This window comes from Lactuca saligna, chromosome 4 (genome assembly GCF_052625555.1).
Source record: "Lactuca saligna cultivar CGN05327 chromosome 4, ASM5262555v1, whole genome shotgun sequence".
Lineage (NCBI taxonomy): Eukaryota > Viridiplantae > Streptophyta > Magnoliopsida > Asterales > Asteraceae > Lactuca > Lactuca saligna.
The window spans coordinates 304,425,684-304,438,757 of record NC_136420.1 but is presented as its reverse complement, the minus strand read 5'-3'; the positions used below and the strand labels follow the sequence as shown (position 1 = coordinate 304,438,757).

The window sequence follows — 13,074 nt, the reverse complement described above, 5'->3', positions numbered from 1 at the left end:
TCTAATCGAATTGTATTGATATGATCACCGGACATACCAGCCCATACGTATCACCGGGCGTCGCGTCACACCTCTTCTGCTCTACAAACCTTCAAGCCATTCAGGTTCACAACATCTGCTCCGGCGACGGTAAAACGTCGCTAATCAGCTCCACCAGAGACCGAGCATATAACTATTTGTCTTGATACCTTGCTTTCTGTAAGGCTAAAAATCCATGGCTTATTTTCTTTGATTTTCATCGTTAAACACACATTTAAGCTCACTTTGAAACCCTAATGATTGACTGATGTTTATAGAAATCTCTAACTTGACCATTATTATGCATATTGATAATGATAATTTTCATTTCATCATCATGTTAGGTAGAACTCAAGTTTAAAACATACGTGATTTGATTAAGTAGCATTTCTGTATCAAATTTGAGTTATTTGCGTAAGAGTTTACTTTTTTACTTCATTGTTCACTTTGTTTATACCAGTGATGTTCATAATTTAATCGGAGGTACTAGAGCCTTGTGGATTTTCGGATATTAATCCAATTTTCATACAATTTTCCTCTTTCTCTAGTGGCTTTGGATTTTGGAACTCCGATTGCATTATATTTTTCATTCAACTTACAGAATATTTGCAATCTTGCGACAAATTTGGATAAACAATTAAATTCATTAGCTAGCAAGTTATTATTATGCTAAACTCTTTGTTTTATATAGGTAAATAAGAAGGAACAAATGGCTTACTCCTCATCTACTCAATTGGTAAATATATATTCCTATGTTCTTTTTATCTCACTCCTTCTGCAGAATTTTAACTTTATCAATTATATTACACTATCTGATTGTTATAGTTTGTTAGTAGTAATTGTCATTGAGATAGTAATGCTTTAATGGAAGCTAACTTTTAGCTTCCTAAAAGTGATCTTTATAATCTAATTATCTATTTTTTGATATTGTTTTTTCAATTGTTGTTTGTTCATAAGGTATTGCACTGGTTTCCATATAAAGACTTAGTGGGAAAATGTTCTAAAAACTGTAAGTAACCTTTTGAAATATTTGATCTGAAACAAATGAAAGTAAGATGCTGTTATAAACAAATCAATGAAAGTACATTGCTATTTCTTGCTTTTTTTTTTTTTTAATGCTTGATGTTTTTTTTATGCAGATGGTATTCAACAAAGCCTTATGTTTGATAAAAGAAAAAGAGCCCATTTGTCTCCCCGGATTTTATATCAGGATGAAATGTTTTCTTGCAAAACAAGTCATCATCATAAGTTGCATAATTTTTATAAAGTTTTGAGATCTGTGATAGTTAGATCAGAAATTGCTGGAAATGGATCCACTTCAGCTGCATATCATTTGTCAGGTATGTTCCCGTTTTACTTTTTGGGTTACAAGAAATAGCAATGTAGTTTCATTTATTTGTTTATTATATCATCATAATAACTGATTCTTCCTATTGCAACAATGTACTTTGACAAATATACCCAATTCTAGCTGTATTATCATGAAAGACCTTATATTTTGTGTTTTTTCCAGATTAAATCTCAATTTTATTTTCTTACTTGAAAAAGACCTTGCATTTTTTCATTTTTTTTTTCGATCTGACCCTTTTAGCCTTTTTTTTCCTGAAAAACTTGTAAACATAAGGTTTTTTTCGGAAAAAAAAAGTTGAGGGTTTTTTAGGAAACAGTTTGAAGGTTGAGGGTTTTTATTCGTAAAAAAAAGGATAATCTCAAATTATATTTTGAGTTTTTTCTGGATTAAACCTCAAATTTATTTTTTTCCTGAAAAAAATCTTGTATTATATATATATATATATATATATATATATATATATATATATATATATATTCCAATCTAGCCCTTTATTCATTTTTATTCCAAAATATTATAAAATTTGAGGGTTTTTTTTTCGAGAAAAACTAAAAAGTTGAGGGTTTATCTGAAAACATTTAGAAGGATGAGGTTTTTTTTTGGAAAAAAATACAAAGTTGAGGGCTTTTTTGGGAAATATGAACAAATACGAGGTCTTTTTCAGGCAAAAATAAATTTGAGGTTTAATCCGGAAAAAACACAAAATCTAATGGTTATTTATTTATTTATTTATTTATTTTTTTAGATTAACCCTAAAAAAGACAAAGTTGAGGGTTTTATTGAAAAAAAATACAGAACTTGAGGTTTAATCCGTAAAAAACACAAAATATAAGGTCTTTAATGATATTAAGCCTTATCTAAATAAATACAAAGCAATTTTCACTGCTATGATAAGAAAAAAAAAATTCAAAATAGAATACAATAACTTTAGTAAAATTTCCAAACTACATTGCTTTAATAAGAATAAAAAAAACCGAAAATACAATGATACAAAAGTACATTGCTATTTCTTTCATTTAACAATTTATTTTTTTGAAAATTCCTTTATATGCAGAGTTCCAATTGATCTCAAAAGTTAGAGGGGTTTGCTTTTATAGCGTGACATCAATTATTGCTTTATTTTTATTTGTGTTAATGGTGATATCACATCCATTTGTGGTGTTAAGAGATGGATACCAAAGAAACTTTCATCATTTGATTGCCAAAATTTGGGCACGTATGAGTGTTTATCCATTTTTTAAAGTAAAGATTCAGGGATTTGAAAATCTACCCCCGAAGAATTCTCCAGCTGTATATGTCTCAAATCACCAGAGTTTTTTGGACATTTATGCCCTTCTGACTTTAGGCAGAAACCTCAAGTTCATTAGCAAGACTGCAATCTTCCTTTTTCCTGTTGTTGGGTGGGCCATGTTTTTAATGGGTCTTATTCCCCTTAAGCGTATGGACAGCAGGAGCCAATTGGTATTATTATTATTATTATTATTTGACAAAATTACACGATTGGTCCCTGTGGTTTACTAGATTTAACATATTGAGGACAACTATGGTGGTCTGTGGAAACCTCTACGCACTTGGTTTTCATTTTGTTACCAAAGTGATCTGAAATTACTCTTTTACCCCTAATCTAATTTTTTTTTAATTAATGCAGAAAAGTTCCATTATTTTGAGAAATTTTTTTATAGTCTTTTTTCTGAACTGAAAAGTCCAGATTATTTAATATTTTGCCAAAATTAACGAAAAAATCATTATTTTTATTTTAACAGGAAATGATAGACTATTGTGTAAAATTAAATAATTGGGACTATCTTGTTCAAAAATAAATTAGGACTTCATCAAAAGATTTCTTGAAATAATGAGATTTTTCTGTATAAAACCCTTTTATTATTATTATTATTATTGGTTTTAAATTAATGTTTTATTTATTAGAAAATAAGCCCATCCGCCATCTACCACCACGAGGGGGGTTGGGTTTATTTATTTGTTTTTCAATTAAATTAAAAAAAGATTTAAATTAAATTAAAAGGGTACAAAAGTCATTTTACACGGGTAAAGGACCAATCATGCAAGAAGACAAAACTATAGGGACCAAGCGTGTAGACGTTTCCATAGTTGTCTTCAGCATGGTAAATGTGGTAAACCACAGGGACCAATCGTGTAATTTTGTCTTATTATTATTACTTTTGAAATATGTTTAATTGATTTTTTTTTTTTTTTTTTTTTTTTTTTTTTTTTTTTTTGGTGAGCATAGCAAACTTTAAAAAGATGCATGGAGCTTGTTAAAAATGGTGGATCCGTTTTCTTTTTTCCCGAGGGTACTCGGAGTAAGGATGGACGTTTGGGCACATTCAAGGTGTATAATTAATTAATTATAGCATTTTTTTTTTTTTTTGTATATATGTGTACAAAAGTAAATAAACAAAAATGATTTAATATTGTAATCCTTAAAACTGATGAAAAATTTTAAACCTTTTTTGTTTATATGTAGAAAGGTGCATTCAGTATTGCAGCAAAAACCGGAGTACCAGTGGTTCCAATCACTCTTGTTGGAACTGGGAAAATAATGCCAGCTGGCATGGAGACTATATTAAACCCTGGATCAGTGAAAATTATCATCCATCCATCTATACAAGGAGATAACCCCGATAGTCTATGCAATGAGGTCAAAAATGTAATTACAAACGAGCTTACTAACCAAGGTTAAAACTCTACTTAGAAGTTAGAAGAAATTGTCTTCACATCCTTTGGGTAGAAATTTTTTTATGTAAGGGAGAAACGAAATGCACACAAAGTATTTTTATTATAACGAAAGTACTTGAATCGAATTAAAACTAATGACCCTTACACCTATTTTATACTAGAAGAATTATAAATCTAGTATAGACTCAAATAATGCAAAAGTAAAATTTCATATTATTCCTAAAACTAAAATTTCAACCGATTAATCCAACAATGTGTAACGTAAGAATTTATAGACAATTACGTTTTGGTATAAGTGACAAAAGTAGGAGTAAAAAGTGTAAAAATGACATACAATAAAGTTATGTTACTACTCTAGTTTATCAAGGATGAAAATATAAGCTAAAGGAGGTGATACTTCTACTTTTAAGAAAAGGTGTTTTGATTGTGATATTCTCTCTTCAATTAAAATGATGATGAATATAAAAACCAAATCATTTTTTTTTTTTTAAATATTTGTGTGTTTTTATATAGTTTAGTAGTTTGGTTTTGTAATTTATGGATTCCTGAAATATCACGGGTCATTCTATGGGCACTAACTTTATCATTTATTATAATTTATAGCCCGTTAAATACATGTAAATCTTGTATTTCATTTTATATTTTTCTCAATTGTTATTATTATAATTTTTATTACTAATCAATAAATAAGATGTTCATTTTGACCCCAACCTCAACCCTCCACCTCTAGAATTGCACAAGAAACCGGTTTCGATGTGGTTTGAGGAAAAAGCCAAATGCTTGAGAAAAAAAATCGGATTCTAAGTAGCTGGATTTGGTTCTAATATGAATAATTACACCCCAAATCGGATCTAAGACCAGATAAAGAAGTGGTTTTAAAACTAGATAAAAAACCGATTCTAACTTAATTCTATTGGTTACAAATTTTTTGACTAAAAATTGTTGTTAAAGCCGATATGCATTTTGGAAAAACCGGTTTGAAGAATAAAGTCAAAAAATTGATCCCTTTTAGTAAAGAAATGCTACTTTTGTCATTCCAGCTTTATTTGCCATTTAGATAGCATTCAACATTCAAATGTATTTGTCTATGGGAATATGATTTATTAAGGCAATTAACTTTTCAGTTTGTTCAAATTTGGATAACTATTTTTTTATACATATCTAGATAACAAACTTGTTGGAAGTGTTCACATATGATCATTATAAAATGTTATAATAGGTTACATCCGGCTACAACAGATGATAATGGTCATATGCGAACACTTTCAACAAGTTCGTTACCTAGATGTGTAAAAAAAAAGTTAGCCAAATATGAACAAAACGAAAAGTAAGAGTAAATTACACAAATGATCCCTATGGTTGGTGTCCCGGCGAACCAACACATAACCCACTTTCTCTTCATATTTAGTGGATTGTGGTGTTGATTCGCCGGAGTTGAAGAACCGAAAAAAATAGATGGTGAAAACGTCGATGTCACTAAAGTTGGAAAAGAAATAGAAGTTAAGGAGGATGAAAGATAGGATAGTGATGAGATGTGAGTTTATTATTTTTTTAAATATATAAAAAATAACTTATATAAGAAAAACAATTAGAAAAATAAATTAATAAGGACACAACAGTCTTTTTAGGTAACACAGAGACTAAACGCGCAACAAAAATAAACAATATGAACTATCCGAGTTAAAAAATAAATTATGGACAAAACACACAAATTCTCCCAAACCATAGGGACCATTCGTATAATTTACTCTTATTTTTCGTTTGGTTAATATTTAAATAACTATTTTTTTTTTTTTAATCAATTTAGGTAATTAAAAAAAAAAAAAAACTCCTTTCTAAGCAGTGAAGCTGGAATATTAAAGCACTCATGATTCATGGGCCTTGAAATTGGGCTTAAGCCCAACTCGATATTATTAATCGGGTCATTACATGTCTATGCGTCTTTTATCCACAGCCGCGACGACAGAAAAACGAACACTTGGTTGTGAATTTTGGTTCAACTATTAAATCCGGAGGAGAATAATGAAAGCCGGCGGTGGATTGGTGTTCGGAGCTCCACGCGCCGCTGCTCTGCCTACGCTATTCCTCAGTCGCCGCCGCAGTGCCACATTTCGATGCTACTCTTCTTCTTCTTCTTCTTCTGGTATGGTGATTCCTGCTCTTACTCTAAGCTCAAACCATCTATGAATCATTTTCCTGATAATGTGCACATCGGAGCTATAGTTATCGTTTCTATCAGCGTTTCCGAAACTTTTACGATCGATAACGGAGTTTGTTAGTTTAATTTATCATACTTGTCATTGTTGGCGATTTGTGAGTTGGAAGTTTGGAATTTGCATTTTGTTTCGCCATACTCGTTACTGTTTGCGACTTGAGAGTTGAAAGTTGTAGTAATTTTATGCAGAGTGTTTTAGGTATCTAAAGAATGCATTGAACTCATGAATAAATTTCATTATTGTATCTAGTGTCAGTTTTGCCAATATAAATTTCCTCAATAGAAGTAGTGATACAGATACTTGATATGATAGTTAACAAGAGGAATGATTCTTCCATTCATGTGGTTTATGTAATCATTTGATATATATTGATCAGACTCAGATTCTGATCATTAATTGTCTTCTTCATCCAAGTATATAATTGATATGTATGTAGTTATCAAATCTATGGTTCATAATGTTTTCTTGTGAATTAAATGGCAAATTGAGAAGACTTCTTTGATCATAATTTCTATCCCAATTTAAATGTGCAGATCATGTTTCTTTTATAAAGGACATTGCTGTAGCTCAACCTCCTGAACACCTGCATCACCTTCTAAAGATGCTTCAGGTGAGAGGTAAAAGTAAAACCTTTGGAATCATGAATCATCATATCTAAATTCAATCACTTATCAGAAACCCTAAAATCCTGCCATTTTCATTGCTTTATGACAGGTGAATCTATAATCTCCCCTGCTATGAAACATGGGATGATTCCCCTAGCAATCCCTCTATCAAAAAACAGCCTAGGTTTGTATTTTGTTTTTGTATCAAATCTAAACACTTAAAAAAGTGAAATCTAATAAAACTAATATATATATATATATATATATATATATATATATATATATATATATATATATATATATATATATATATATATTTTGTTTTTCCAATTTCTAGGTTCTGTAACAGCATTATTGAGATGGCCAACTGCTCCACCTGGGTAAGGAATTTTACAATTTTACAATTTTGCCCCTCGTTGTGGGGATTGTTTTTTTTTCATGTAATTGAGCTTCTCACATACAGAATGGAGATGCCAGTGGTGGAGGTCCGTAGTTATGGAGTCTGGCTTTTGGCCAAGAATGTGAGTTTACAATAATGCCCTTTTATTATAAGTTAAAGATAGATTATTTGACATGATTAATTTCAGGTAGACCAATATATTCACAGACTATTAGTTGAAGAGGATGCTAATGGAGGCATCAATGAACTGTTTCATGCTTCAGGTGAAGTTGGTGAAAAACTCTACACAAAGGGCGATTTTGGTAAATCACGCAATCCAAATTTGGATGTGTACCTTCTTCAGAAGGTACTATTACTGTGAGACAATAGTTTTTGGTATGATGGAATCAGGAAAGGAATGGAATGGCTCATTCCATTCCACCCAATTAAAACAGATCCTTATTCTATCGACAGGTTGGCCTTTTTCCAGACATCCTGGAACGTAAAGTGATGGATCATTTCAAGAAAGGAGATCATGTAAGATACCCTTTTTGCCCCTATCTGTAAATATATATCCAAATTGACTATTTTGCCATTGGTAAAAGGTTTCAGCAATGGTGACTGGAGAATTCTACACCAAAAAGGAGCATTTTCCTGGATTTGGACGCCCTTTTGTTTTTAATGCTGAGATTTTGCTCAAGTATGAGAAAATTTTATAATAATTTCTTATTTTGTGTTATATGAAAAATTTCTTGTGTTAATTTTGGAATATTTAGGGTTGGACGTAAAATAGAAGCCAAAGATGCTGCAAGAGGTGCATTGAAGTCGCCATGGTGGACTTTAGGTTGTCCCTATCAGGTTTGGTTGAAAGAATTTTTTTTTTTTTTTTTTGTAAATATAATAATATATATAATTGAAATTTTTGTTATTTTGTTAATTTAAATATATAGGAAGTTGCTGACATGGCGGAATGGGATGATGAACAAATTGAATTCATAAAAGAAAAGGTCTCAGAGGAAGGGAAACAAGAAGATTTAATGAAAGGCAAAGATGCTGCCCAGGTAACAAAACCCTGTTATAAAAAAATGAAATGTCTAAAATACCCTTTTTAGTAAATTGAATTTTGAGAAAATTGTAAGTGTAGATTTCGTTAGATGAAGCTGCTTTTCTTCTGGATTTGGCATCGATTGAGGGCACGTGGGACCTACAAATGGAACGGATTGCTGAATGTTATAAGGAGGGTGGGCTTCCAGAAATTGCGACATTTATCAAATATAGAAATTAATAATCAAATTCGACTTTCTATATTTAGAATGTAGAGTCATGTTGTAACTTTTTTTTTTGAGGAATATACATAATGATAGTCATGGTTGAGAGATCTTTATATTTATTTGGAGTAATGATGCACATTTTATTTCTCAATATAAGAATATCATTAGATACATTGCTTGTTTGCTTCCACCTTTATCAAAGTAACAATTATATATTTTAAAATGTAGAAACCATTAATTTATGTAAAAGTTTTAGATCTTCATTCAAAAGCAAATCCCATTTCTTTAGGTTACAGTTATGCGTCACATTACAACAAAAATCCATCTCTCTTCTTTCTATATCTTTTAGGGATTCCAACCAAAAGCCAAATCACATTATTCCCAAATCCCAACCCACACAACTAAAGTATATCCTCCTAATTACATTCAATTTGACATAATCTACTGTTATTATAATTTTTTTTTTTACATACGTATGTCATATAATAATATGCAAACCATATGCCAAAAATGTCAACTAGGAGGACAAAAGCGTCATTTCACTTGTTACTTTTCTTCCTTCTCCAAAGCAATTTCCTCAACACTCCACTTTTCTTCTTCTTACTTGGAACAATTGACAAAAAATTCACCAAAGCATCTTCATCTTCTTGACGTTTTATTCCATTAATCCCATTTACACCTACAAATGACGATTTTGTTTTCGTGGATTCGATAGCTTTTGCCGCATCCTCCGCCATCATTTTATCGAGAAGAGAAATCCGGTGGTGGTTCGTGGTGGCGGTTACGGGGGGCGGCGGTGATGGTGGTGGTGGCGGAGCTTCGTAAATCGGGTTGCATATAATTTTATCGGGAACGGATGCATTTGTTGGTGAAGCTAATGCTTTTAATTGTTTCCCGAGGTTTAAAATTGTTTCTTGGCATTCGGCTAATTTTTCTGAAGCCGCTATTATTTCACGCTCCTGCACACAATTTTTTAGTGTTATAAACTTATAATTGTCGCCGACACGAAATTTGAGGTTTCCTCAAAAGAAATGATGATCTGATCACAGATCAGATCATCTGGAGATTTGATAAATAGGACTCACGAAATCACCGTGAGTCCTAACTTGTTATAAAATGAATGATAACTTACACTTTGAAGTCTCTTTTCATCTTCGTTCAACTCAATTGTTTGTATATCCCGTTCTATCACACTGAAATTAGTCATTTAAAAATGTTGTTATGTAAAATCGGAAAACAAAAGTAAATTATATTTGATAAACAATGAAAAAAAATTACCTTTCAGCCATGAATTGTTGATCAAGATTTTCGGATTCAAGTTCTTGATTACAGCTAGTGTTATTACTTTCTTGCCCTTCAATAGACATAGATTTTTCAAAAATCTCATTATACTCACCAATCGCTTCAATCAACTGTTCATCAAGATCTTCTTTCACTTTCATATCCAATTCCTTTGACACCTTCAAAGATTCCAATTCCAATTCCAAATTTTCAATCAGTTTTTCCGATTCCTTAACCTTCATAACCAACAACTCACTCTTCCCAACTTCCAATTCTAATTTCTGTTCCAAATTATCCAAATCATCTTTCAATTTCTTAACCTCTTCAAACTCACCACGATTCTCATCCCCCCAATCAAATCGTTTATCCATTTCATGCCTCATACTCGACACATCTTGAAGCGAAAAACAATGGTTCACAATCCATTCCAAAGTCAAAGTCAACTCTTTGACAAATTTCTCAAAGTCAACGTTCCTGTTCAACAAACCATTACAAGTTTTAACAAACGATTCAGCAACACCACTAAGCTCACATGTCTTCCATTGAAGAACACGAACTGTGTATCCTTCTGTTGTTGATGTTTCTGAAGCTTTATCACATAATCTCATCCCTTCAATCATCTCAATAAGTTTTTCAATTGACTTTTTATCGAATTGGGTTTCTTGATTTTCAACTGAAACTATTGCTAGCTTTTCCATTTCAATGAAATCATCCATTAATCCAATATCTGAAGCTCCTACTGTTTTGCAAGATGGGGCCCACGATTCAGCCATGCTTGCCTTTTCATCAATGTCAGAAGATGTTGATAAATTTAAATTTGTTTTTTGGGTGATAAATTCTTTAAGAAGTTTGTTTTCTTCCTCTAAAGAACATAATTGTTCAGTTAAAAAGTTGATTTGTTTAATTGAAGTGATTGAATCATGGTCAAAGTTTGACTTTTTTCCAAGCAATTCTACTTCGGTCTTCATTTTTGCAAGAGAAGCGGGACCCGGGAGACGTTTTCTAACAAGAACACGGAGTCTTTGTGCTTCGGTTTCCAGCTGTGCAATCTTTTTCACATTTGCTAAGTGTTGTTTGTGTGCCACGTCAGCAGTTCTTCGATTGAAATCTCTCTCTTCGTTTCTGATTTCAAGTTCTTTCTCCATGACTCTGACTTCATAGCTTAAAGAAGCGTTGTCTCTCTGAGTCGACTCGAGTCGACTCATGAGTGAACTCAGATCAGAATCCAATTGATTCTTTGATGAATGTAGTTCGTCTATGAGTTTTTCTTTTGATAAAAGAGATTTAGTCAAATGGGTATTTTCGGAAATTAGTTTCGAAAGCTTTTTATTCGATTCTGATAACTTTTCCTCTAGAATGATTCTTGATTTTTCGTATTCTCGTGATGTTTTCATCACAGCATCATGAATCCTTTTTTCTTGTTCTTCACGAACGAATCGAAGCTGATGCATACACTCTTTTAAAGCTGCATCAACACCATATAATCTTTCCTCACTTTCTGCTGTTTGTTGTGTAGCTTTTTCTAGCTCTTGTTTTAATGATAAAACTTCTGCTTCTGCTTTCTCCCATCCTGTATAAAAGTCAAACTTTGGTCAATATAAACAAGAACACTATAAAAAAACATAAATTCATCTTAAAAACATATTATAAAAGACCTTGAATGGCTTCACGTGCGATGTTAGTTTGTTTCTTTGCAATGTCATCTTTGGTTTTAATCTCAGCAAGTGCATTTGAAAGCTTTTCATTTGAAATATTCAAGTTTCTTTCGAGTTCATCTTCATAAGCTAAAATTCCCTGTAACTAAAAACAAGAGAGCTGTTAGAAACATGTATGGATTTATTTAGTCAAAGATCTGTAACAAAAAAGTCAAACCCTTGTACCTCATCTTCATTCCCTCTGTTGATCTTATCAGGTGTAAACATGGTCTTCTCAATCGACTTTTTCTTCCATAGCCACGACTTGTGTTCCATTGCTTGAAAATACCTTTTTAATGTTTGGTAACTTAAGTCACATAGGACCTGTGACAATAACAGAAAAAAGGTGAACTTATAGAGATTAAAGAATTGCACATTATTATTTAATCTTGATTAATCACTAAACTTAGACTAACTGTTGATAATTTGAGGAAAACAACGATGAATAGATGATTCATCTCGTTTACAAATTCCAATTAGGTTTAGGGATTGAAAGAGGAAAAAGGATCGTTTCATGGTAATTGTTCTGACTTACTGTGTTAAAATCTCATATAAGACAAATTACAATTAATATGATTCACCGACAAAGTATTTTTCATTTCTTCTAAATAGTAAAAATCGCGATTCAGGTAAAAAGGGGAAAAATTAGTCTACAGGATTTAGTGAATACGAGTTGCTAACATATCAATTTTCAACGAAATCAGTCAAAAATAATGTCCAAAAAGGAAAAATAACACTATACTACAAAGAATAACAGAAACAAAACACATATATTAAATCAAACTAACAATGTAAAATCATCATAAAGATGGAGGAGGAAGGGATCAAACAAAGGCATTAATGATCACAGCTACTACGACAAAGCTTTTTCGCTGTGACATTCATGAATCATGAATCATCATTTTTTTCCGTAAAAAAATGAAACTAAAACTCAAATCTGAACTTCAGAAAAAGTATGAAGAAACGAATCAAAAGAGGAGCATGCACATCAGTGGATCTCATTGCAAACAAACTAAAAATGTGAGTTGCGATCTTACCGACGGTCAACAGCAGGACACCGACGGTCAACAGAACACCGACGGGAGCATTAACTGAAGAAAATAAAAGCTGAGCACACGAGAATAATGGAAAAGAAGAAGCCACAACTGGAGCTAGTTTCTAGAGAGAGAGAGAGAAGAGAGAGAGAGAGAGAGTAAATGTAGCGTTGCAAGCTGTACTGTACGATATATAACACTCTCACACACACAGAGGTATATATATATACTTATATATGTATCTATAGAGAAAGTATTTATATATTATTATTTTATTTATAGTGAGAGAGATTGCGAATCGAGTGCATCTGACAAGTACGTGACGAAGTCTGGTCGGGTCGGGTCGGGTTGTCCACTTCTGATGCAGATCGGTTTTACGCGTATGCTGCTTACCTCATTTATGGTTAGAATCTACTAGCAAACTAACCAAACAAACCAAGCATATTAATAAAAATATATATATTCTAAATATACAAAAGATCAAAAAAAGTTATCAAAAATCTGAGATCTTATTTAAAATTATTTTAT

General features: G+C 31.8%; 3 protein-coding genes across 5 annotated transcripts; 2 read left to right on the top strand and 1 right to left on the bottom strand.

The window, feature by feature from the left end:
- LOC145043910 (1-acyl-sn-glycerol-3-phosphate acyltransferase BAT2, chloroplastic-like) lies at positions 1-4,184 on the top strand. Its single transcript, XM_078992681.1, has 7 exons — positions 1-198; positions 710-754; positions 976-1,027; positions 1,158-1,358; positions 2,424-2,830; positions 3,618-3,719; positions 3,855-4,184. Exons 2-7 carry the CDS (start codon positions 728-730, stop codon positions 4,068-4,070), a joined length of 1,005 nt encoding a protein of 334 aa, XP_078848807.1. The 5' UTR covers positions 1-198; positions 710-727; the 3' UTR covers positions 4,071-4,184.
- Positions 4,185-6,027: 1,843 nt separating this feature from the next.
- Positions 6,028-8,710, top strand: LOC145043909 (protein IN CHLOROPLAST ATPASE BIOGENESIS, chloroplastic-like). Of its 2 annotated transcripts, none has more exons than XM_078992680.1 (11): positions 6,028-6,205; positions 6,815-6,899; positions 6,997-7,071; positions 7,225-7,267; positions 7,351-7,408; positions 7,475-7,633; positions 7,741-7,803; positions 7,872-7,966; positions 8,043-8,124; positions 8,217-8,327; positions 8,411-8,710. In XM_078992680.1, the coding sequence occupies exons 1-11, from the start codon at positions 6,089-6,091 to the stop codon at positions 8,549-8,551; spliced, it is 1,029 nt and encodes a 342-aa protein (XP_078848806.1). In that variant the 5' UTR covers positions 6,028-6,088; the 3' UTR covers positions 8,552-8,710. The 2 variants fall into 2 exon arrangements, with proteins under 2 accessions (XP_078848806.1, XP_078848805.1); XM_078992679.1 differs by having other exon boundaries at positions 6,028-6,209; positions 6,816-6,899.
- A 65-nt stretch (positions 8,711-8,775) lies between these two features.
- LOC145043907 (filament-like plant protein 7) lies at positions 8,776-12,750 on the bottom strand. 2 transcript variants are annotated; one of them, XM_078992677.1, is made up of 6 exons: positions 12,550-12,750; positions 11,699-11,836; positions 11,474-11,618; positions 9,816-11,388; positions 9,670-9,730; positions 8,776-9,496 (listed from the first exon to the last, which is right to left on the bottom strand). In XM_078992677.1, the coding sequence occupies exons 2-6, from the start codon at positions 11,786-11,788 to the stop codon at positions 9,077-9,079; spliced, it is 2,289 nt and encodes a 762-aa protein (XP_078848803.1). In that variant the 5' UTR covers positions 11,789-11,836; positions 12,550-12,750; the 3' UTR covers positions 8,776-9,076. The 2 variants fall into 2 exon arrangements, with proteins under 2 accessions (XP_078848803.1, XP_078848804.1); XM_078992678.1 differs by having other exon boundaries at positions 11,474-11,612.
- Between the last annotated feature and the right edge of the window lie 324 nt (positions 12,751-13,074).

Excerpts from the sequence above, each read along its gene's own strand:
- LOC145043910 (XM_078992681.1), top strand. The coding sequence starts at position 728 with ATGGCTTACTCCTCATCTACTCAATTG. Across the intron at positions 1,028-1,157 it reads GGGAAAATGTTCTAAAAACT|ATGGTATTCAACAAAGCCTT; the intron begins GTAAGTAACCTT and ends TTTTTTATGCAG. Across the intron at positions 1,359-2,423 it reads AGCTGCATATCATTTGTCAG|AGTTCCAATTGATCTCAAAA; the intron begins GTATGTTCCCGT and ends CTTTATATGCAG.
- LOC145043909 (XM_078992679.1), top strand. The coding sequence starts at position 6,089 with ATGAAAGCCGGCGGTGGATTGGTGTTCGGAGCTCCACGCGCCGCTGCT. Across the intron at positions 7,409-7,474 it reads TCTGGCTTTTGGCCAAGAAT|GTAGACCAATATATTCACAG; the intron begins GTGAGTTTACAA and ends GATTAATTTCAG. Across the intron at positions 8,125-8,216 it reads CTTTAGGTTGTCCCTATCAG|GAAGTTGCTGACATGGCGGA; the intron begins GTTTGGTTGAAA and ends TTAAATATATAG.
- LOC145043907 (XM_078992677.1), bottom strand. The coding sequence starts at position 11,788 with ATGGAACACAAGTCGTGGCTATGGAAGAAAAAGTCGATTGAGAAGACC. Across the intron at positions 9,731-9,815 it reads CAACAATTCATGGCTGAAAG|TGTGATAGAACGGGATATAC; the intron begins GTAATTTTTTTT and ends GACTAATTTCAG. Across the intron at positions 9,497-9,669 it reads ATGAAAAGAGACTTCAAAGT|GAGCGTGAAATAATAGCGGC; the intron begins GTAAGTTATCAT and ends AATTGTGTGCAG.